This window comes from Sarcophilus harrisii, chromosome 1 (genome assembly GCF_902635505.1).
Source record: "Sarcophilus harrisii chromosome 1, mSarHar1.11, whole genome shotgun sequence".
Taxonomy (NCBI): domain Eukaryota; kingdom Metazoa; phylum Chordata; class Mammalia; order Dasyuromorphia; family Dasyuridae; genus Sarcophilus; species Sarcophilus harrisii.
In genome coordinates, this window is record NC_045426.1 from 643,843,027 (window position 1) to 643,860,892 (window position 17,866).

General features: G+C 47.6%; 1 protein-coding gene across 4 annotated transcripts in view; it reads left to right on the forward strand.

Annotated features, from left to right (window-relative positions):
* LOC111719160 (microtubule-actin cross-linking factor 1, isoforms 1/2/3/5-like) overlaps positions 1-17,866 on the forward strand; it is a 103,053-nt gene that overhangs the window by 54,959 nt on the left and 30,228 nt on the right. For all 4 annotated transcript variants that reach the window (XM_031947407.1, XM_031947409.1, XM_031947408.1 and 1 more), the window contains exons 17-29: positions 2,514-2,615; positions 2,841-2,942; positions 3,150-3,305; positions 4,073-4,231; positions 4,371-4,568; positions 4,980-5,108; positions 6,303-6,491; positions 6,580-6,735; positions 6,860-7,066; positions 7,279-7,398; positions 10,926-11,095; positions 16,645-16,804; positions 17,635-17,832. In XM_031947407.1, coding sequence (XP_031803267.1) covers positions 2,514-2,615; positions 2,841-2,942; positions 3,150-3,305; positions 4,073-4,231; positions 4,371-4,568; positions 4,980-5,108; positions 6,303-6,491; positions 6,580-6,735; positions 6,860-7,066; positions 7,279-7,398; positions 10,926-11,095; positions 16,645-16,804; positions 17,635-17,832 — 2,046 coding nt within the window. The remainder of the gene's footprint in view (positions 1-2,513; positions 2,616-2,840; positions 2,943-3,149; positions 3,306-4,072; positions 4,232-4,370; positions 4,569-4,979; positions 5,109-6,302; positions 6,492-6,579; positions 6,736-6,859; positions 7,067-7,278; positions 7,399-10,925; positions 11,096-16,644; positions 16,805-17,634; positions 17,833-17,866) is intronic.

Below are 17,866 nucleotides of genomic sequence, written 5' to 3' on the forward strand. Positions count from 1 at the left end.
TATTGTGAGGATCAAATGAGATAACTATTTGTAAAGTGCTTAAAACATCCAGGAAGGAGCTTAATAAATGCTAAGTATTTATTAAGTGTCCTCTATATGCCAGACACTGTCCTAAATTCTGGGAATACAAACACAATAACAAGAACAATCCCTACTTACAAAGACTTTACAAAGTATAGTGGATAAGATACTGGCCCTCATGTACCTTCTAGCTGTGTGACCATAGGCAAGTCACTTGAAGATTTTTGATTCATCTTTAAATGAAAAGATTGGTTTCTATGGAATCTAAGGTTCCTTTTAGCTTTAAATCTGTGATGCTACGAGACAACTATGTATTTCTGTCTATGTATGTATATATATATGACAATTATATATGTGTAAAGAACTATATATACATACATACTTGTCTATATATAATATATATTTATACAAATGTATGTGTACATATATATTATATACACATATGTGTATAGATTTATGTCTATATATATATATATATCAGACATAAACACATAGACCTGCCAAAAAGTGACAAAGAGCTCTCTTTCATTATACCTCCTCTAGCTAACTTTTGTATAAATTTAGTAATTTGTTGCCTCCAGAAGACATACAAACACAGTACCATTTTTATAGTTCCCTCACTCTCTGTTCCTGTTGAAACTGAGGACCTCAGTTCTCTGTGGCTTATGTTGCTAACTCCTATTAATAACATTGGTTAGGACATATCCCCTGTTTGCTCTGGGACAGGTCCCTGGAGGGAGGGAAGAAAAAGAAAGGAGAAAAGGAAGCAGGAGGTTGCTCCCTCAGTAAGTTTTCTCTGACTTCTGTCTCTTGACAGGAGCAGATTTCTGTTCATCTCTAATATAGTTACCAATAAGAAAGTCTTCTCCCAAAATCCAGACTTCGAGTTATCATTTATTTTTAGCCTCTTTTTCCTTATCTCCTGGCCAACCATTATTTCTTATTTTTTAAAAATGTTCTATGAATCATCACAATCATTTCCTCCTCCTCTTCAAATCAGATTCCCCCCCCCCATACACACACACACACACACAGAGAGAGAGAGAGAGAGAGAGAGAGAGAGAGAGAGAGAGAGAGAGAGAGAATATTTAAGCAAAAATAGTCAATACAAAACTTAATGAATAAAATATACAATATGCTCTCCTGGTAAGTGTTCCATCCTTTTTCCTCCCAAACACATGAAAAAGAGGATGTATTTCCTTATCTCTTCTCTAGAGTCTTCATCACTTTTTCCATTGCTCAGAATCCAACTTCCTTTTACTGGTTTTTAAAATTTGCATTGTTATATGTATTGTGTGTCACTTTTTAGGTAGATTCTATTTATTTTGCTCTATATTAGTGTATGCAAATTTTCCTATTTTTCCAAATTCCTGGTCTTCATCATTTTCTTACAACACAATAATGTTCCATTTCCTTTATATATCTTAATTTTTTTAACCGTTCTCCAACTGATGGACACTCACTTTGTTTCAAGTTCTTTTTTGCCACAAGAAGTATTGCTATGAATAGTTTGGTATATAAAGAACCTTTGTTTCTGGCTTTGGCTTCCTTGAGGAAGCATATGTTTAGTAATGAGATTACTTAGTCAAAAGTATGGACAATTTAGTCACTTTTTTGGTGTGATTCCAAACCAAAATTCAGAACTTTGGGGCTACTTCATAACCCCACCAACCAGGCATCTGTGTGCCTGCTGGTTTAAGTCTTCCCACGGTCACTCTAATATTGACTTCTTTTACTTTTTTCCTTTTAATTCAATTTGCAATGAATGAGGTGAAATCTCAGAATTATCTTAATTGACATTGGTCTCCTGTGTCCTTGTTAGGCAGAGAATGAACTGTCTTCATGTTACTTCATGGGGTCATGAGTTGTGGACTGGAAGGGACCTGGAAAGGTTTGCTTTAAAAAGGAAAAAAAGTAAAAGTAGTCAGTTCCAGCGTGGCTGTGGGAAGACAAACCAGCAGGCACACAGATGGCCTGCTGGGGGTTATGAAGTAGCCCCAAAGTTCTGAAAGTCCCTTTCAATTCTAATATTTGGGATTTTGGGGGGTGTTGCCCTTAAGCCTTCTCTTGCTCTCTCCCCCAAAGCACCTATGGGTTTTCTGTTTATTCAGTCTCTAATCCAGATAACCCAGTAAACATGAGAACATAAAACCAACATCATGGAAAGTTTTATAGCTGCTCTTGGGTGGGGTCGGCTTGGTGCACCGGGCTCTGCCCACCCTCAGCTCCAGGAGCCCTGGGACCTCACCCCGTGGGCCTGTTGAGGCAGGTTGGCTGCTCTAAAGCCTACTCAGGACAACAAGACTTCTCTAGGCCGGGCTAAGCCAGTGGTCTTCAGGGGGAGGGACCCGGTTGTGAACACCAGCCTTCCTCCCCGCCTCCCCAGACACTGGCATCTGCTCTTTCCCTCCTCAGGGGGAGAGTCTGGTGTTCTGGCACCTGCCATGCCCGGGGGTCCTTAGAGCATCTCCTTTTCCTTCCTCTGCCCCCAGCTCTATGCTTCCTGGCACAGCCTAAGTCGGGTGTGGACTGAACGTCATCGGCACCTCGAGGAGCAGCTCCAGGATGCCCTCAGTTACCAGGAGGCCATGCAGGCGAGGCCCCTCCCCCGCCCTCCTCCTCAATGCCCCCCAAACTTTGCATTGCCCTGCAGTTCCCTATGACTGGCCTTTCATTGCCTTCCCACCCCAGGTCGGAATGAGACTTCCTTGGGGTTCCTGGGAGGCGGGAGGGAGGGCTCCAAAAAGGGCCCATGCAGTCCTTCTGCCCCCTCCCTAGTCCAAGAAAAACGTTTTCAGGCTTTCTTTTCCCTTCTTCAGAGGCTCCTGGCCTGGCTGGAAGGAGCTGAGTTACGGCTGGGTCAAGACTTCCGTGTGGGGGGCACCTTGGAGTTGGCAAAACAGCAGCTGGAAGAGCTAAAGGTGGAGGAGGGAAGGGGCTGAGAGGCAGGAGCTGTCCCTGAGGGTTTATCAGAGGCTCTTAGTGCTGGGCTGAGAGAAGGAGCTGAAAGGAAGCCCTGCATCCCCACAGGGGCTGGTGGTGGAGGGTGGGATGGACCACGCGAGTTGGTCAGATTTGAGGCAAAGTATAAAACAGCTGAGGTTAGAGTTCTGATCTCTCTCCTCCAGGATTTCAAGAGAGAACTCTACCAGAGCAGAGTGGAGGTGGAAAGTCTGAGACACCGTCCTGCCCCAGGGGGCCCAGAAGACCCCAGTCCTCCCCCTCTTCTGGGGGACTTCCGGCTACGCTGGGACCACTTAGAGCAAGAAACCGGCAGTCGGCAGGTAACAGCCACTCAGAATCCCTTCGCAGGCCCCACATCTTTGTCCTTTGGCTGCCCCCTCCCCACACCTGCGCACCTGGGCTGCTCTCTGTCCCTATGTCCCGATGCTTCAACTCCCTCTGGAGTCTTTAAACTGCATGGATGTGCCCACGTGCAGCTCTCACTAAGGTCTTACTCCCCACAAGCCTGGTACAGGAGCTTTGTGCTTCCTAGTATAGAATGGTTAGTGTCAGTGAAGGAAGAGGAGAAATTAGAGAAGAGAGAAAAAGGGGCACAGAGGGACGGCAAGAAGTGGATCAGTCACGGGACGCAGAGGCTGGGGAGAGAGGCTGGGATTGCCCGTTACAGCTTAAAGCCAAAGAGCAGTGGCCGGGAGCCACGGGGTGCGGTCTATCAGGGGAGAGTGGGGTCATTTCAGCCTGAGGGCCGAGCCGGGCTGGAGTCCAGAAGGCAACAACAGGAGAGGAGAGGGAGGGGAGACGGGTCCTGACCCAGAGGGGAAGAGCCCGGAAGCCTGGGCAGTGCTGGGTCAGGGCCCATGGAACGGGTGAGACCTTCCACATTCTGTGCCCACTTTGTCCACAAGAGACAGCAGGTCAGAAAGCAAAGGGCCACGTGTGGCCAGATACCCAGGGAGGACCCGGAGGTTCTGACTGCGCTCTTAGCTTTGGGGAGACCGGGGGCGCCTGGGGGCAAGGGAGGGATGGGGCAGGACCTAGTGCCAGGAAGGAGCCCCGCGTTTTTCCTTCCTTGCCTTCTTTCTCACAGCAACAACTGGAAGCCGCACTCCTGGGCCTGGGCCAGCTGCAGCCACAGCTGGAGGAACTGGTACAGTGGCTGGGCCACACAGCCGAGCAGCTTCAGGGAGCACCAGCGGTGGTCAGCCTGGACCTGCCCAGCTGTGAGATCGAGCTGGCCAAGCTCCAGGTAGGAGCCCCTGGGAGCCGGAACTGAGCACAGCTCCCATGTCGAGGAGGATCCGGCCCCGGAGAGAGAGAGGGGCGAGGGGGCGTCCCTTTGGGCTGGCCTAGCCTGGGACCCCCGGCCATCCGGTGCCTCCCCATAGGTGCTGCAGAATGATGTGCTGTCCAGGGCACAGACCGTGCAGTCGGTGAGCGAGGCAGCTCAAGGGCTGCTGCAGGCAGGGCTCGGGGAGGCTGAGGCAGGACTCCGGGCCGCACTTCAGACTCTGGACCAGCGATGGGAGGCGGTTCAAGGAGAGAGTCAGAGCCGGCAGCTGCAGCTGGAGAATAGCCGGGCCCAGGTCAGTCTATTATGCCCCTTGCTTCCCCCAAATCCACAGCCCCTGGGGCCCGAGGCAGGGTGGATGACGGGCAGACCCTGGCCTGGCTCTGCCCTTTTGAACAAGTCCCCTTTCCACTCTGGAGGGGTAAAACCAAACAAGTCTCGGTCCTTCTAGCCTGGATATCCTACAGTTCTGCCTCCTAGACTTCTCCCCTGGCTCAGTCTCAGCCCCTTCCCCTCTGCTCCCAGCCACCACCCTGATCCCCTCCCTAGACTTTCCCACTGGCCTCTCTTCCCCTTCCCTTGTGAACCTCATAATCCTGGTCTTCCTTCTGTTCTCAGAGACTCAATCCAAGTGACCAGGGGAAAAGGGGCAGTGGGTACAGGCTTTCCCAAGTCCCTCCCTGCCTGACTCTTCTCTCTCCTCCAGTTGCAGGATGTTGAGCTGGGGATGGCAGAACTGCTTCAGTGGCTGGAGCAGGTGGACTTGGGACTTGTTCTCATCAAACCTTCCTGGGGGCCCCCAGACCCACCCCAAGAGAGACTGGCTCGGCACCTGGTAGGACTGGGGGGCCACCTGGCCTAAAAATGGACTCTCCTTTCCCTACCTTCCCCGGGCCTCCGGCCTCCAGAACCAGGCCATTTTCTAGGTGCTCCTTGGAGCAGAGCCAGAGGACCATTGTCTTTGGCCCCAGAGCTCTTACTTTTTATCCTTCTCTCAACCTTCCAGATTTGGAGCTTGCTTGGTTTTTGGACTCAGAGACCTGACACACCTAATCCCTAATTACCTCCTCTCTTCATCTCTGTCACTCTAAATGGGTGGCTGATTCAGATGCCTCCTCCCTTATTAGTGGGGTTCCCTGGGGCATCCTCTCTGAGCATCAGTTTCTCCAGCTGTAAAATGGGGACAATATACTTGCCAAAAAAAGGCCAAAAAGCATTTGCCTCCTGGGCTTGGCATGAACCAATACTGTGTGTAAAGCATTTTGAAAACTTTCAGCATTACACAAATGTCTGTTATAATTATTAGTTGGTGGAGTGATAGTAGTATTTCCCTTTTCCCCTCTTGTGTCTGCCCACTCCCGACTTCAGGGGTCTGTTTGCTAAAGTCTGATAGAATGTAAGCTTCCTGAGGGCAAGGATTATTAGTTTTTTGTCTCTGTGTCCTCAGCATCGGGCCTGGCACATGGGCAGGTGATTAGGTGGTTGAGAGCACCTTTAAGACCATTGAGGAGTTTATCCACATGGGCCCACAAACTTTGTGTAATTCCAAGGTCATTCTTAGCCAATCAGAAAGCCTGCTGGCCCATGGTTTGGGATCCTTCATCCCATTAGCCACCCATCTTTAAGCTAACTTTGAGCTTCCCCTAGTTGGTTGAAAACAGGGAAAAGTCAATAGAAGGAGTGACTTCAAGATTGACTTCAATAGACCAAAGGTGGTATGGATGTCTACCCTCCCCCCTTCGGAAGGACAGATTGTAACCCACTGACCCATAGTAGTAATTAAGCAGAGAACATCTCATCAGGATGCTCACAAACTACTTCCTGAATTGGTTAAGCTTGGAGATCATTTCTTGGATGAATTTATCCAAGGACTTTACACAGATGAGGAAACTGGAGCTCAGAGAGAAGGGACTTATAGTGATTTAACCCTATATCCCCCTGCTTCTTATCCCCTGACCATGGCTATCCATCCTCACACTCCCCCCAAGCTCCCCCCAACAACCTTTCCTTGCACCATCACACATCCCAGGAGCTGTGCCGGGAGCTGGAACAGAAGCAGCCCGAGTATGAGGGCCTGAGACAGCGCCTAGGGAGGCTGCTCCCCCCCCCACCATCGTCTGGGCCCAGGCCTCCACCTCGACCCGTGGGCACCGAGCACAGCCTCCGGCTGCTGGAGCAGACTTGGGAGCGTGTGGCAGCCCGGGCCCAAGAGCGCAAGGTCAGTGAGGAATGGGGTAAAGGGATAGCTGGGTGAGGGAGGGCATGGTGGGGATCGGGCAGGTAGAACAGGGGGCTCATCCCTGCAGGTGTGGCTCTCCGAAGGCCTGGCGCTCACCACGGAATTCCACCAGCGACTGCAGGCCCTCCTGCGCTGGGGCACACGCGTGGAGGAGCACCTTGGTTCCCTGCCGCCCCCCAGCCTTGTTCTGGACACGGTCCTGGCCCAGCTGCAGGAACACAAGGTCTGTGGGCGGTAACGGTCGGGGAGGTGGGACAGGCGGGCCCAGCCTGGGCCCTGGCTTATCTAGTCCTTCTCCTTCCCAGTCCTATCTGGGAAGGGCCCCAAATGACCCCCGGTTCTCCTAGGTGCTGGCCCAGGAGGTGGCAGTGCAAGGGGAGAAGCTGGGCGCCTTGGAGGTGGTGGCCGGAAGGCTGAGGGGCTTTAGCCCAGAGCAAGATTGTGCTCTCATCCAGAGCCTGGTGCTGAGTACCCAGGAGCGGCTGGGCCGGGCCATCCAGAGAATAGGGGACCGTGGCTCAGCTCTGGAGGAGGCTCGGAGAAGGGCCAAGCAGGTGCCACTTTGGGGGCAGGACTGGGGGGCTGAAGGGGGAAGTGTGCAGGGAAGGGGATGGAGTGAGGGCCCAGGGAGGAAGGAGCAGCCCTCCTGACTCCTGGCCCCTTCCTCTTTCCCTTTTCCTTTTTGCTTTTCTCCTTCTCTAAACTTTGACTTTTCTCCCATTCCCTGCCCCCTATTTCTTTTCCTGGACCCAACTTCATGCCCCAGTTTACAGAGTCCCGGCAACTGCTCCTTGACTGGCTAGATGAGGTGGAGCCCTCACTGATGCTGCCTGGAGACATGGCCCTGAGTCAGGAGGAGATCAAGGAACAGCTTAGTCAACACAAGGTAGGAGAGAAACCAGGGCTTGGAGCTCCCTTCATCCCCATCAGCATGGGACCCCGCACCTCCTCCTGCCACTGAACCCCAAATCTCCTACCTTTATGGACACTCGGGTCTGCCCCCAAGTCCGTTTCTTCCCAGGCTTGGAGGGATGAGCTAGATGGTTGTAAAGGAGCTCTGACCATCTTTGCCCTGAGTTCCATGTCAGGAGTTAGGCTCAAGGTACCACCACCTACTCTTACACTTCCTCCTTCCTTCCTTCTTTCTTTCCTTCCTTTCCTTCTTTCTTCCCTCTTTCTTTCTTTCCTTCCTTCCTTCCCTCCCTTCCTTCCTTTCCTTCCCTCTTGCTTTCCTTCCTTCCTTCTTCCTTCCTTCCCTCCCTCCTTCCTTCCTTTCTTTTTTCCTTCCTTCTTTTACTTTTCTTCCTTCCTTCCTCCCTCACTTCCTTACTTCCCTGCTTTCTTCTCTTGCTTTCTTTCCTTCCTTCCTTACCTCCCTTCCTTCCTTCTTTCCTTACCTCTTGCTTTCTTTCCTTCTCTCCTTCCTCTCTCCCTTCCTCCCCCCTCCCTTCCTTCATTCTTCCCTCCTTCCCTCCTTTCTTCCCCCCTTCTTTTTTCTTTCTTTCCTTCCTTCCTTCCCTCTTTCCTTCTTTCTTTCCTTCCTTCCTTCTTTCCTTCCTTCCTTCTTTTCCTTCTTTCTTCTCTCTTGCTTTCTATTCTCCCTTCCTCCCTTCCCTCTCTTACTTCCTTCTTTCCTTCCCTCTTGAGTTCTTTTCTTTCCCTCCTTCCTCTCTCCCTTCTTCCTTCCCTTCCTTCCTTCATTCCTTCCCTCCCTCCTTCCTTCCTTCTTTTCTTGCTTTCCTTCCTTCTTTCTTGCTTACTTTTCTTCCTTTCTCCTTCCATCACTTCCTTTCTTCCTTCCCTCTTCCTTCCTCCCTCACTCCCTTCCTTCCTTCCTTCATTCTTCCCTCTTTTCTTCCTCCCTTCTTTTTTCTTTCTTTCCTTCCTTCCTTCCCTCTTTTCTTCTTTCCTTTCTTCCTTCCTTCTTTTCCTTCTTTCTTCCCTCTTGCTTTCTTTCCTTCCTTCCTCCCTTCCCTCTCTAATTTCCTTCTTTCCTTCCCTCTTGAGTTCTTTCCTTCCCTCCTTCCTCTCTCCCTTCCTCCTTCCCTTCCTTCCTTCATTCCTTACCTCCCTCCTTCCTTCCTTTCTTCCTCCTTTTCTTCTTTCCTTCCTTCCTTCTCTCCCTCCTTCCCTCCCTCCTTCTCTCCCTCATTCTCTCCCTCCTTCCTCCCTCCTTCCCTCCCTCATTCTCTCCCTCCTTCCCTCCCTCCTTCCTTCCCTCCTTCCCTCCTCCTTCCCTCCCTCCTTCCTTCCCTCCTTCCTTCCCTCCTTCCTTCCTTCCCTCCCTCCTTCCCTCCTTCCTTCCCTCCTTCCTTCCTTCCCTCCTTCCTTCCCTCCCTCCTTCCTTCCTTCCTTCCCTCCTTCCTTCCCTCTCTCCCTCCTTCCCTCCCTCCTTCCTTCCCTCCTTCCTTCCCTCCCTCCTTCCTTCCTTCCTTCCCTCCTTCCTTCCCTTCTTCCTTCCCTCCTTCCTTCCCTCCCTCCTTCCTTCCTTCTTTCCCTCCCTCCTTCCTTCTTTCCTTTCTTCCTTTCTCCCTGCTTTCCTTCCTTCCTGCTTACTTTCTTTTCTTCCTTCCTCCCTCCCTCCCTCCCTCCCTTTTTTCTTTCTTTCCTCCCTTCCCTCCTACTTCTTCCCATCTTCATGCTGCTGAATACCCCATCTCAGACTGTACCAGAGATCTGCATGCGGAAAAGAGAATGGAGGACAGGTCCCTATTGCTACTTTCTCTCCAGGTGGAAGCATTGTGGAAGGAGGCTGTCCCTGTGGCTGCTAAGAAGTTAGCCTTTTTAATCATTCCTCTGTCTGAGTGCATACCTGTGCTGCTTCCTCCTGTGTGGCTACCCTTGGCTACCACATGCTTTTCCAGACCCCTCTCTGTGATTGGGACAGGACATCCCTTGGGCTTGCCCCTATTCCAACATCAGATCACAATAAATGTCATCACCATTGTCTCCATTCATTTCAGTCCAGATCAGTTTTATTTAACCAACATCTCTTTAATGTGAACTTAAGAGTATTTTGTGGGAAATAGAAAACTAGCCTTGGCATTAGGAAGACCTGGATTCAAATCCTTCCACATATTCTCTGTGTGAACCTGGGCAAGTTACTCAATCTTTTAAGTAGCCCAGGAAAACACATAATAATTGCATCTATTCATTGGTTGAGGGAGCTTACTCTCCCTAAGTTCCCTACATGGATGAAATCACAGATCTAGAAAAAATATCCAGGGTACATAATTATCCTTGTCATCATCTCTTGTGATTGTTCCCATCATCTTTGTCACAGTCATCCTCATTATTCATGACTCATCACCAGCCTCTCTGGAATGTTCGCATCATCCTTGTCACTACCATCTTCATGACTGTCACATTGTCTCATCCTGCCTGTCACCCGCACCATGACCATCTTACACTAACCATCATCTCCATGACTGTCATAATATTTCTGTCACTCTGGTCACCTTCATCACCTTCAGGACTGTCACCTTGATCTTTGTGATTAAAATAATCTTTATGTTTGTCGGCAGCATCATTCCTCTGAATGCCACATTCTCATCTTTGAAAATGTCTCCATCAACAGCCCCATGAACATCCACATCACTGCTTTCACTGGTGCTCATAGTGAATCACAAACCAAGTTTCAGACAAAGCAAGTGTTTAAGGCACATTAATTGCAGCTCCTCCCCCACAGGGGGAACAGAAACAAAAGCCAGAACACAAACCACAAATTTTAAGGATTTGTTCTGGGTTTGTGCCATGGTTCAGTGGGGCCAATCTATCAATCACACTTTCTTTCCAGTTCTCCCCACTTCCAAACTTTGCAACCTTGGTATTAGATGTTCTGTGAGCAAGACAGGAAGCAGAAGCTCATTCCCTTCCCTCAGGGAGTTCACAGTCTGGTGGGAAAAATGAGATGCTAAGAGGTTGTTTCCAGGTTTCTAGCTGCCTTGGCTATATCCTTTTGAGAATTTGGAGCTCCTATCTTCCTGAATTCTAAATGGATGGATGAATGGAATGAATGAAAAAGTATTTTTAATGTACTTATTATCATGGAAATATCCCTGTCACAATCTTAACCATTCATAACCATTAGTCATCCAGTTTGACTCAGGAAAGAGAGGGCCAGGTAGCTCCTCCTGTTAGTGCTCAGGCCCAGATGCTGTCATGGGCAGCCAACCTGGGCTAGGAAGAAGGCACAGAGTCCCTCAGCCATCTCTCAACTTCCTACTTCCCCAGGAGCTTGGCTTCTTGTCTTCAGTGACTTTGTGTTCCTTCAAGGAACTTCCATGAGAGAGGGTTCACAACTGGCAGGGGGGAAGAGGGACCTGGATGAAAAGATTTAAAGGACTGGGGTGGGAGAAGGGGGAGAAGAAGAGAGAGAAAGGGCTGGTAATACCAAGGCTGCCTCCCCTGCAGGAATTCCAGCGAGAGCTTCGGGGTAAGCGGCCAGTGTTTGAGGCCACGCTGCGGGGGGGCAGAGCACTCCGAGAAGGGGCTCTGTTCCCAGATGATGCTGCCCCCCTTGACCTGCTGCTGGCTGAACTCCGGGGCCGATGGGAGGGTATCTGCAGCCTTGCTCTGGACAGGTCAGTTCTCCCTTCCATCCCTCCCAGCCTTCTCTCTATTCTCCCACTCTATGGATGTGTCCCTTTCCCTAGACCAGGCCTGCCTCGTGTCCTTTTCTCAGCTCCTTATCCCATTGGGGTCCACCATAGCTTCCCCTGTCCACTTCTCCTTCTGCTTATAGAAGGAGCTCCAGAGAGGATTTAATCCTAAGCCGTGGGCCCCACCTGTCTCTAACACATGGTCCTCCAGCTTCTGCTTGAAGACCTCCAGTGAGAGATGACCCTCTATCTTCCAAAGCAGTTGATTCCACTCAGACACAGCTCTCATTGTTGGAGACTTTCTGCTCTTGACACTAAATCTCTGCATTTTCCACCCTTTACCTTGAATTCTGCCTTCTGGGACTAAGACCAAGTCTGCCTTATTCCCTCTTCTTCCATCCTTGAAGACTGATCTTCTCCAGACCAAACATCCCCATTTCCTTCAGCTGATTCTCAGGAAGTGGGCTGGCCTTCAGGCCGTCCATCATCCTAGTCATCCTCCTCTGGACTGATCTGCCTCTCCTAAATTGTGGCATCCACATCTGGATGCAGCATCCTGGACGTTGTCTGCTGGTCAGCAGGACTAACTCTCGCTTGTCTTCATGCAGCCTGATTACGAATGCAGTCTTAGATCTTTTTCCTTCCCTGCTCCTCTAGTGTTAGGGGACCAGACTGATGCTGCCATCCCATTGTAGAAGAAATTCCCTCTACATTAATGATCATCACCAGGGGGAAGAGCTGGTCGTGGGTACCGTGATGACATGGGCAACTATCAGGGAGGTGGAAGGCTTGGGTGAAAGCAGAGTTGAGCTGTTGTGTTCATTCATGTGAGTTGACTGGTGAGAGTCAGAGGGAAGCGCTGTCGGGGCAGAGCCCAGAGGAACAGCTAGAGGCTCCACAGCAGCACCCTTGGGTCCCCATCTCTGGGTGGACACCGGGGAGAAGCCTTCACAGGGGTTGGGGCTGGTCAAGTAGCACTGAGCCTTTCCTATGGCCATGAACATCACACAGAGACTGCCGTCCACTAAGACACCCAAATTATCTTCTCAGGAACTATTTCCTTGTCTATACTTTGTAGTTGATTCATTAAATATACTTTGTAGTTGATTCACTAAATAATTCTATTCTTTTTTTTCCCCCTGAAGCATTTGGGGTTAAGTGACTTGCCCAGAGTCACACAGCTAGGAAGCATTAAGTGTCTGAGGTCAGATTTGAACTCGGGTCCTCCTGACTTCAGGGCTGGTGCTCTATCCACTGAGCCACCTAGCTGCCCCTATTCTAATCCATTTCTGAACAAGAATTCTCTAACCCACACTATGATTATATCATAGGCCTTTGAAATATTTCAAAAGTTCATTTCCTTATCAGATCTGGCCTGCCTTTTAGAGTTCTGACACTTCTTTCCCTCCCAGCTTTATTTACTTTGGCAAATTTGAGAATCATAACATTAAGTCATTGATTAAATGTTGGACAGAATAGGGCCAAGGGCAGATCCCTGAAACCTTCCTCCAAGATAACATAAATCCATTGAGTCTTTATGCCCATTTTGAGGATGTCTCTTTAAACACCCTGGCTTCCTGGAAGCTCATCAGCCTCCACAAGTTTTATGACCTACATCTTTGTACCATTCCAGCCCACTATGGGGACACCTTTGATCTTGCCTTAGATCTTTAAACATCATCCTTATCTACATCAATACTGTGGTCATGAGCTTTGTTTCTCTGTTTCTTTGTTTCTCACAGCATTCTAGATGTTATCTGTCTAAGACAGGGATCATCAGGGTTAATTCTTGCTTCTAAAAATTGCATCCTACTTATGAATGCAGCTTCTGGTCTTTTTTCTTTTCTACCTGCCCAGTGTCTGGACACTCGAATGTTACAGCACCGGGAAGTAGAGAATTGGAAAGGTACTGCCATTCCATTGTAGTTTCCGTAATAATTATTACTAATGGGGGAATAGTTGATGATAGGAGTGGTTTATTGAATGGGCCAGTATCAGGAAGGACTAAAGTACAAATTCATGTGATCTAATCTCAGTTGGGCAAAATTGCCACACAGAAATCCTTTTATTCCTCCTAGAGTGATTTTATCACATTCCTTATAGGACTGTTTCAACCCCTCTCATCTTTTCTCCTGTAGTCCATAATGTGGTACCTTTATCTCATTTCTCAATAGAGAAAATCAAGGCCATCTGTTGAACATCCTCTCTTATTCCCAGTCTTTACCTCCCTGCTCCTCCTTACCTCCAAAGATAGCTCCTCTCCTTGTCATTGTCAACCCCACTAATTGTGCCCTCTAATTCATTCTCTTAGATCTTCTCCAACAGCTTATTTCAGCAATCATTCCTTCTCTCTTTCCCATCTCTAGCTTTTCCAAACCACTGGCTCCTCCTTAAGGCTTACAAACATGCTTATTCCTTAAAAAAAAAATTATTCCCCCCCCAAAAAATTTGATTGACTTCCAAAGTCAATATTTGACCTTTCTTTCATTGTCCTCAAGTGGTTTACTTTTAATTGAAGTGCAGAAGATAGATACATGTACACAAGGGAAATCTAATATAAGGTACATTTACAATTTACATCAAGGAAGTCTTCATTGAATGGGACTTTAAGGGAAGAGAAGAACTTTGAGAGATAGAGATGAAGAGGTAGTACATTCCAGGAATAGGGAAGGGCTTGTATGAATGCACAGAGGAAGAGTGGAATATCAAGTTTAAGGACTAGGTGTAATCAGGGTTGATTGGAATGTAGTGAATGTAAAGGGGAAATAATGTGAAGAAAAGCTTTAAAGGTTTTTGAAGTAAGAGCCAGCCAGACTGCAGAAAACTTCACACAGACAGGGTTTGTATTACATCCTGGAGGCAATAGGGAGCCACAGAAGAAAAAAAAATTAGAAGAATAATGTGGTCAGACTGGTTACCTAGGAAGAATATTTTGGTAATATTATCAAAAATGAATTTGAAAAGGGAGAGGCTAGAAGCAAGGAGGTTTAATTAGATTATTATAATAGTCCAGACAAGAGGTAATGAGAGCCCTGAATTAGGTGGGGTGATAGTATTGGTAGAGAGAAAGGTATGTATAGGAAAGTCTGATCAGAAATGGCAGAGTATAATTAAAGACAACTTTGGGGGAGGGGAGATCATGAGAAGAATGGCAGAATTCTTCTCTGCCGAATAAGGAAGTTTAGAGGTGTAGAGAGTTGGGGTTGGGGGGGGGGAGGTAGATCAGGAATGAGTTTGAGATACTGAGGGAACATCCAAAACATCCAGTAAACATTTGATATGGGCCTGGAATTCAAGATAGAGATTGTGGTTGGCTATGCAATAGTCAGAAAGTCAACTAAAATTTATTTAGTTTATGTTCTAGGCACTGTGCTGAACACCAGAGATAAAAAGAAACTGTCTCTACTCTCAAATAACTCAGATGCTAAAGGGAAGGCAATATGCAAACAACTATGTGTAAATAATGCAAACACTGGATAAATTGGAGATAATCCAAGATGGAAGGCACTAGCATTTTGGGAACATGGGGAAAGTCTTGCAGATAGCAGAATTTTTAACTGGGTTTTGAAAAAAGCTAAGGAAGTTAGAAATAAGGGAGATTATTCTAGGCTTGGGAGGAAAGCCAGTGAAAATGCTAAGAATTAAGAGAAGGAGGATGTTTCACTATAAATTTATAAATTTGGATGTCATCTGCATAGAGAATAATGCATGAATCCATGGAAGATGAGATCAACAAGAGAGAAAAGAAAATGTAGAGAGAAAAAAGAAGATCCAGAACAGAGCTTAGAGAACATTTATGCTTAGGAGATGGGAAATTGAACGAGATATCTGAAAAGGAGACAAAAGAGCAGTCCAATCAGATAGATAAGAGATAGCAGGAGAGTGCAGTACCAGGGAAACTGAGATTGGCACTAAAGTTAATAATTATAGCTTGTTAAGATCTCTGAGTAATCACCATAGGGAGAAAACAGAACCACAACAACCACTCCAGTGTTTCATTGGCAACTGCATAACACAATTGGGTGTGATGGGGCAGGGGGAAATTATAGAAAACAGATTTTTTTTTTTAAAAAAGAAGAGAATAAAAAGGAAAAGAGCAAAGAAGCTAGAATAAGGAGGAGGAAGATTCCAGAATGACGCTTTCAAATAGGACAAGGAAATTGAAAAATAATAAATTGTGTAAAATGCAAAAATTGAAAACTTTGAAGCACCATGTCCCTCCTAGTTATCACTATTATCATTTTTTGATGTTTTTTGAGTGTTAAGGTTAGGATAGAAGTCATATTAGTAAAATAAGAAAGATCACATTTCCTTCAGGCAAAATTGAGTAATTTAACAAAGGATATTTGGAGGATAAATTTAACAATTATAACTTAGAATATATATGCATTTATTTTCCTTTGAAAAGAAAAATTATGAAGTCATCTTTCCAAGTCTCAACTAGCAAGTCATTGCGAAAGAGTCATAGTCATTGAAAACCAATCGGGTATTCTTTGTTCTCTAAACAGGTACCAATGTGTACCAACAGGGTACCAATGTGTATGACAGGTCTTCATGGGCATCCTTTGATGCCTGTAAGCAAAGGCTCATGTCCATAATCTCAGCAAAATGAGGAGGTTATAAAATTGCTCTTTGAATCCTTAAATCCATCACTTCCCCTCTAACATATAAACAAAGTTGAAAAGGCAGAAGTTTTTAACTCTCTATTGATAATACTATACTAAAAAATCATCAATAAAGAAAAAAATGATCCCAAAATCCAGGGACCAAAATGATTGGTTTTTTTAAAAATATTGCTTGGGTTGTATTGCCTGATAAGCAGAGTACTTTTCTAGGGAATTATTCAGAAAAAGAAAGAAAACAAGTTACAGAAATGGTATCAGAAATCTAAATCTGATTCACTGATCCCATTTTTATAACTAGCTGTTTTGCTTCTCAAATCCACTTTCCTTTTCTGAAACGTCTCTCTTCACTTGATAACTGATAAAAACCCAACTCATGCCCCCAAGGTCTTTAGTTTCATATCAGAATCTTCCTAATTCTCCAACTAGGTGTGTATGAATATGTGTCCTTAAACGGTGCCTCTTACCAATTTTTTCTTCTTTTTCTCCTTCCTCTCCTTTCTGTACCATTTAATTCCTAAGCATTTCCAAAGTGCCTACTGTGTGGCACGCACTCAGCCTCCATTAGTCCCCTAAGCATTTCCAAAGTGCCTACTGTGTGACAGGCACTCAGCCCCCATTAATCCCCTAAGCATTTCCAAAGTGCCTACTGTGTGGCAGGCACTCAGCCCCCATTAGTCTCCTAAGCATTTCCAAAGTGCCTACTGTGAGGCAGGCACTCAGCCCCCATTAGTCCCCTAAGCATTTCCAAAGTGCCTACTGTGAGGCAGGCACTCAGCCCCCATTAGTCCCCTAAGCATTTCCAAAGTGCCTACTATGTGGCAGGCACTAAGTCCTCATTCATCCCTAAGCATTTCTGAAGCGCCTACTATGCGTCGAGCCCTGTGACAACTTCCTCCCTCTCTGCAGACAACATGCCCTGGAAGAGGCCCTGCTGTTCTCAGGCCGCTTTGCAGATGCCCTCCCAGCACTCATGGATTGGCTGTACCAGGCTGAGCCCCAGCTGGCAGAGGAGGGACCTGTGGCAGGGGATCGTGACCTGGTCAACCGTCTTCTGGACCAGCACAAGGTCAGCCTTCCTGTCTGATTGTATGACCTTGGTATAATATAAAGAATGGCAGCTAGGTGGGCCTGGGTGAGTTCAAATCCCGACTCAGACACTTAGCTGTGTTTCCCCAAGCTAGTTCCTTACTCAGTTTGCCTCAGTTTCCTCATCTGTAAAATAGGCTTGAGGAGGAAATGACAAACCAAGAAAACCCCAAATGGGGTCATGAAGAGTCGCATATGACTGACTACCACAACATCATGTAAAAAACACTAGATTCAAAGACATGAGTCTGATTCTCTCTTTCCCTATTTAAGGAGAAAGATAATATGCAGATTTAGAAAGAGTATCATAATTTAATGATAACAGGTGGGCAAAGGAAAATTACCTGTTCCCGAATCTACCTACAGGTCCTTAAATTCACTATAGCCCCAGTTCTCCAGCTCAAAGGGGATTTTCTTGGGCCAAGAACCCTAGCCTTGGCCATCAGTTGCTTCTCAGCTCTAGAAAAGAATGGAATAAGCACTCCACCCAAACTCCCAACTCCTTCGGTGGCCATGTGGGATTGGCCCCCCGAGATGTTCTGCGTGGCACTCATTGGCTCATTCTCTAAGCCCAGCCAATCAGATAACTCCCTGATATCGAGGGGCGGGGTCTCAGGATGCTCTCTGCCCGCGTTCCTGGGCAGTCACTGGCTGTACTTTCCAGCCTCCGGATGATGAATCGGCCGGCTCCGTGTCTTTAGCCGCCTTCCAAATGAGCATCATTTAGCCCAGTGAGCTTCTAGGCTCACCCTAAGATTCCTCCCACACAACAGACCTTTCTCCCCCCCTCCCCCCTCCCCCCTTCCCTAGGTGTTCCAGAAGGAGCTGGGCCGAAGGGCGGGCTGTGTCCGCCTCCTGCGGCGCTCCATCCGGGAGCTGACCCAGGCCAGCAGCAGCGCTGACTCCCAGTGGCTACATCGACAGATGGAAGAACTGGGGCAGCGATGGGAGCTCGTGTGTCACCTCTCCCTGGCCCGCCAGGCGAGGCTTGAGGAAGCCTTGCGCCAGGTCGGGGCAGAACCCTCAGAGAGCAGGGGCTGGG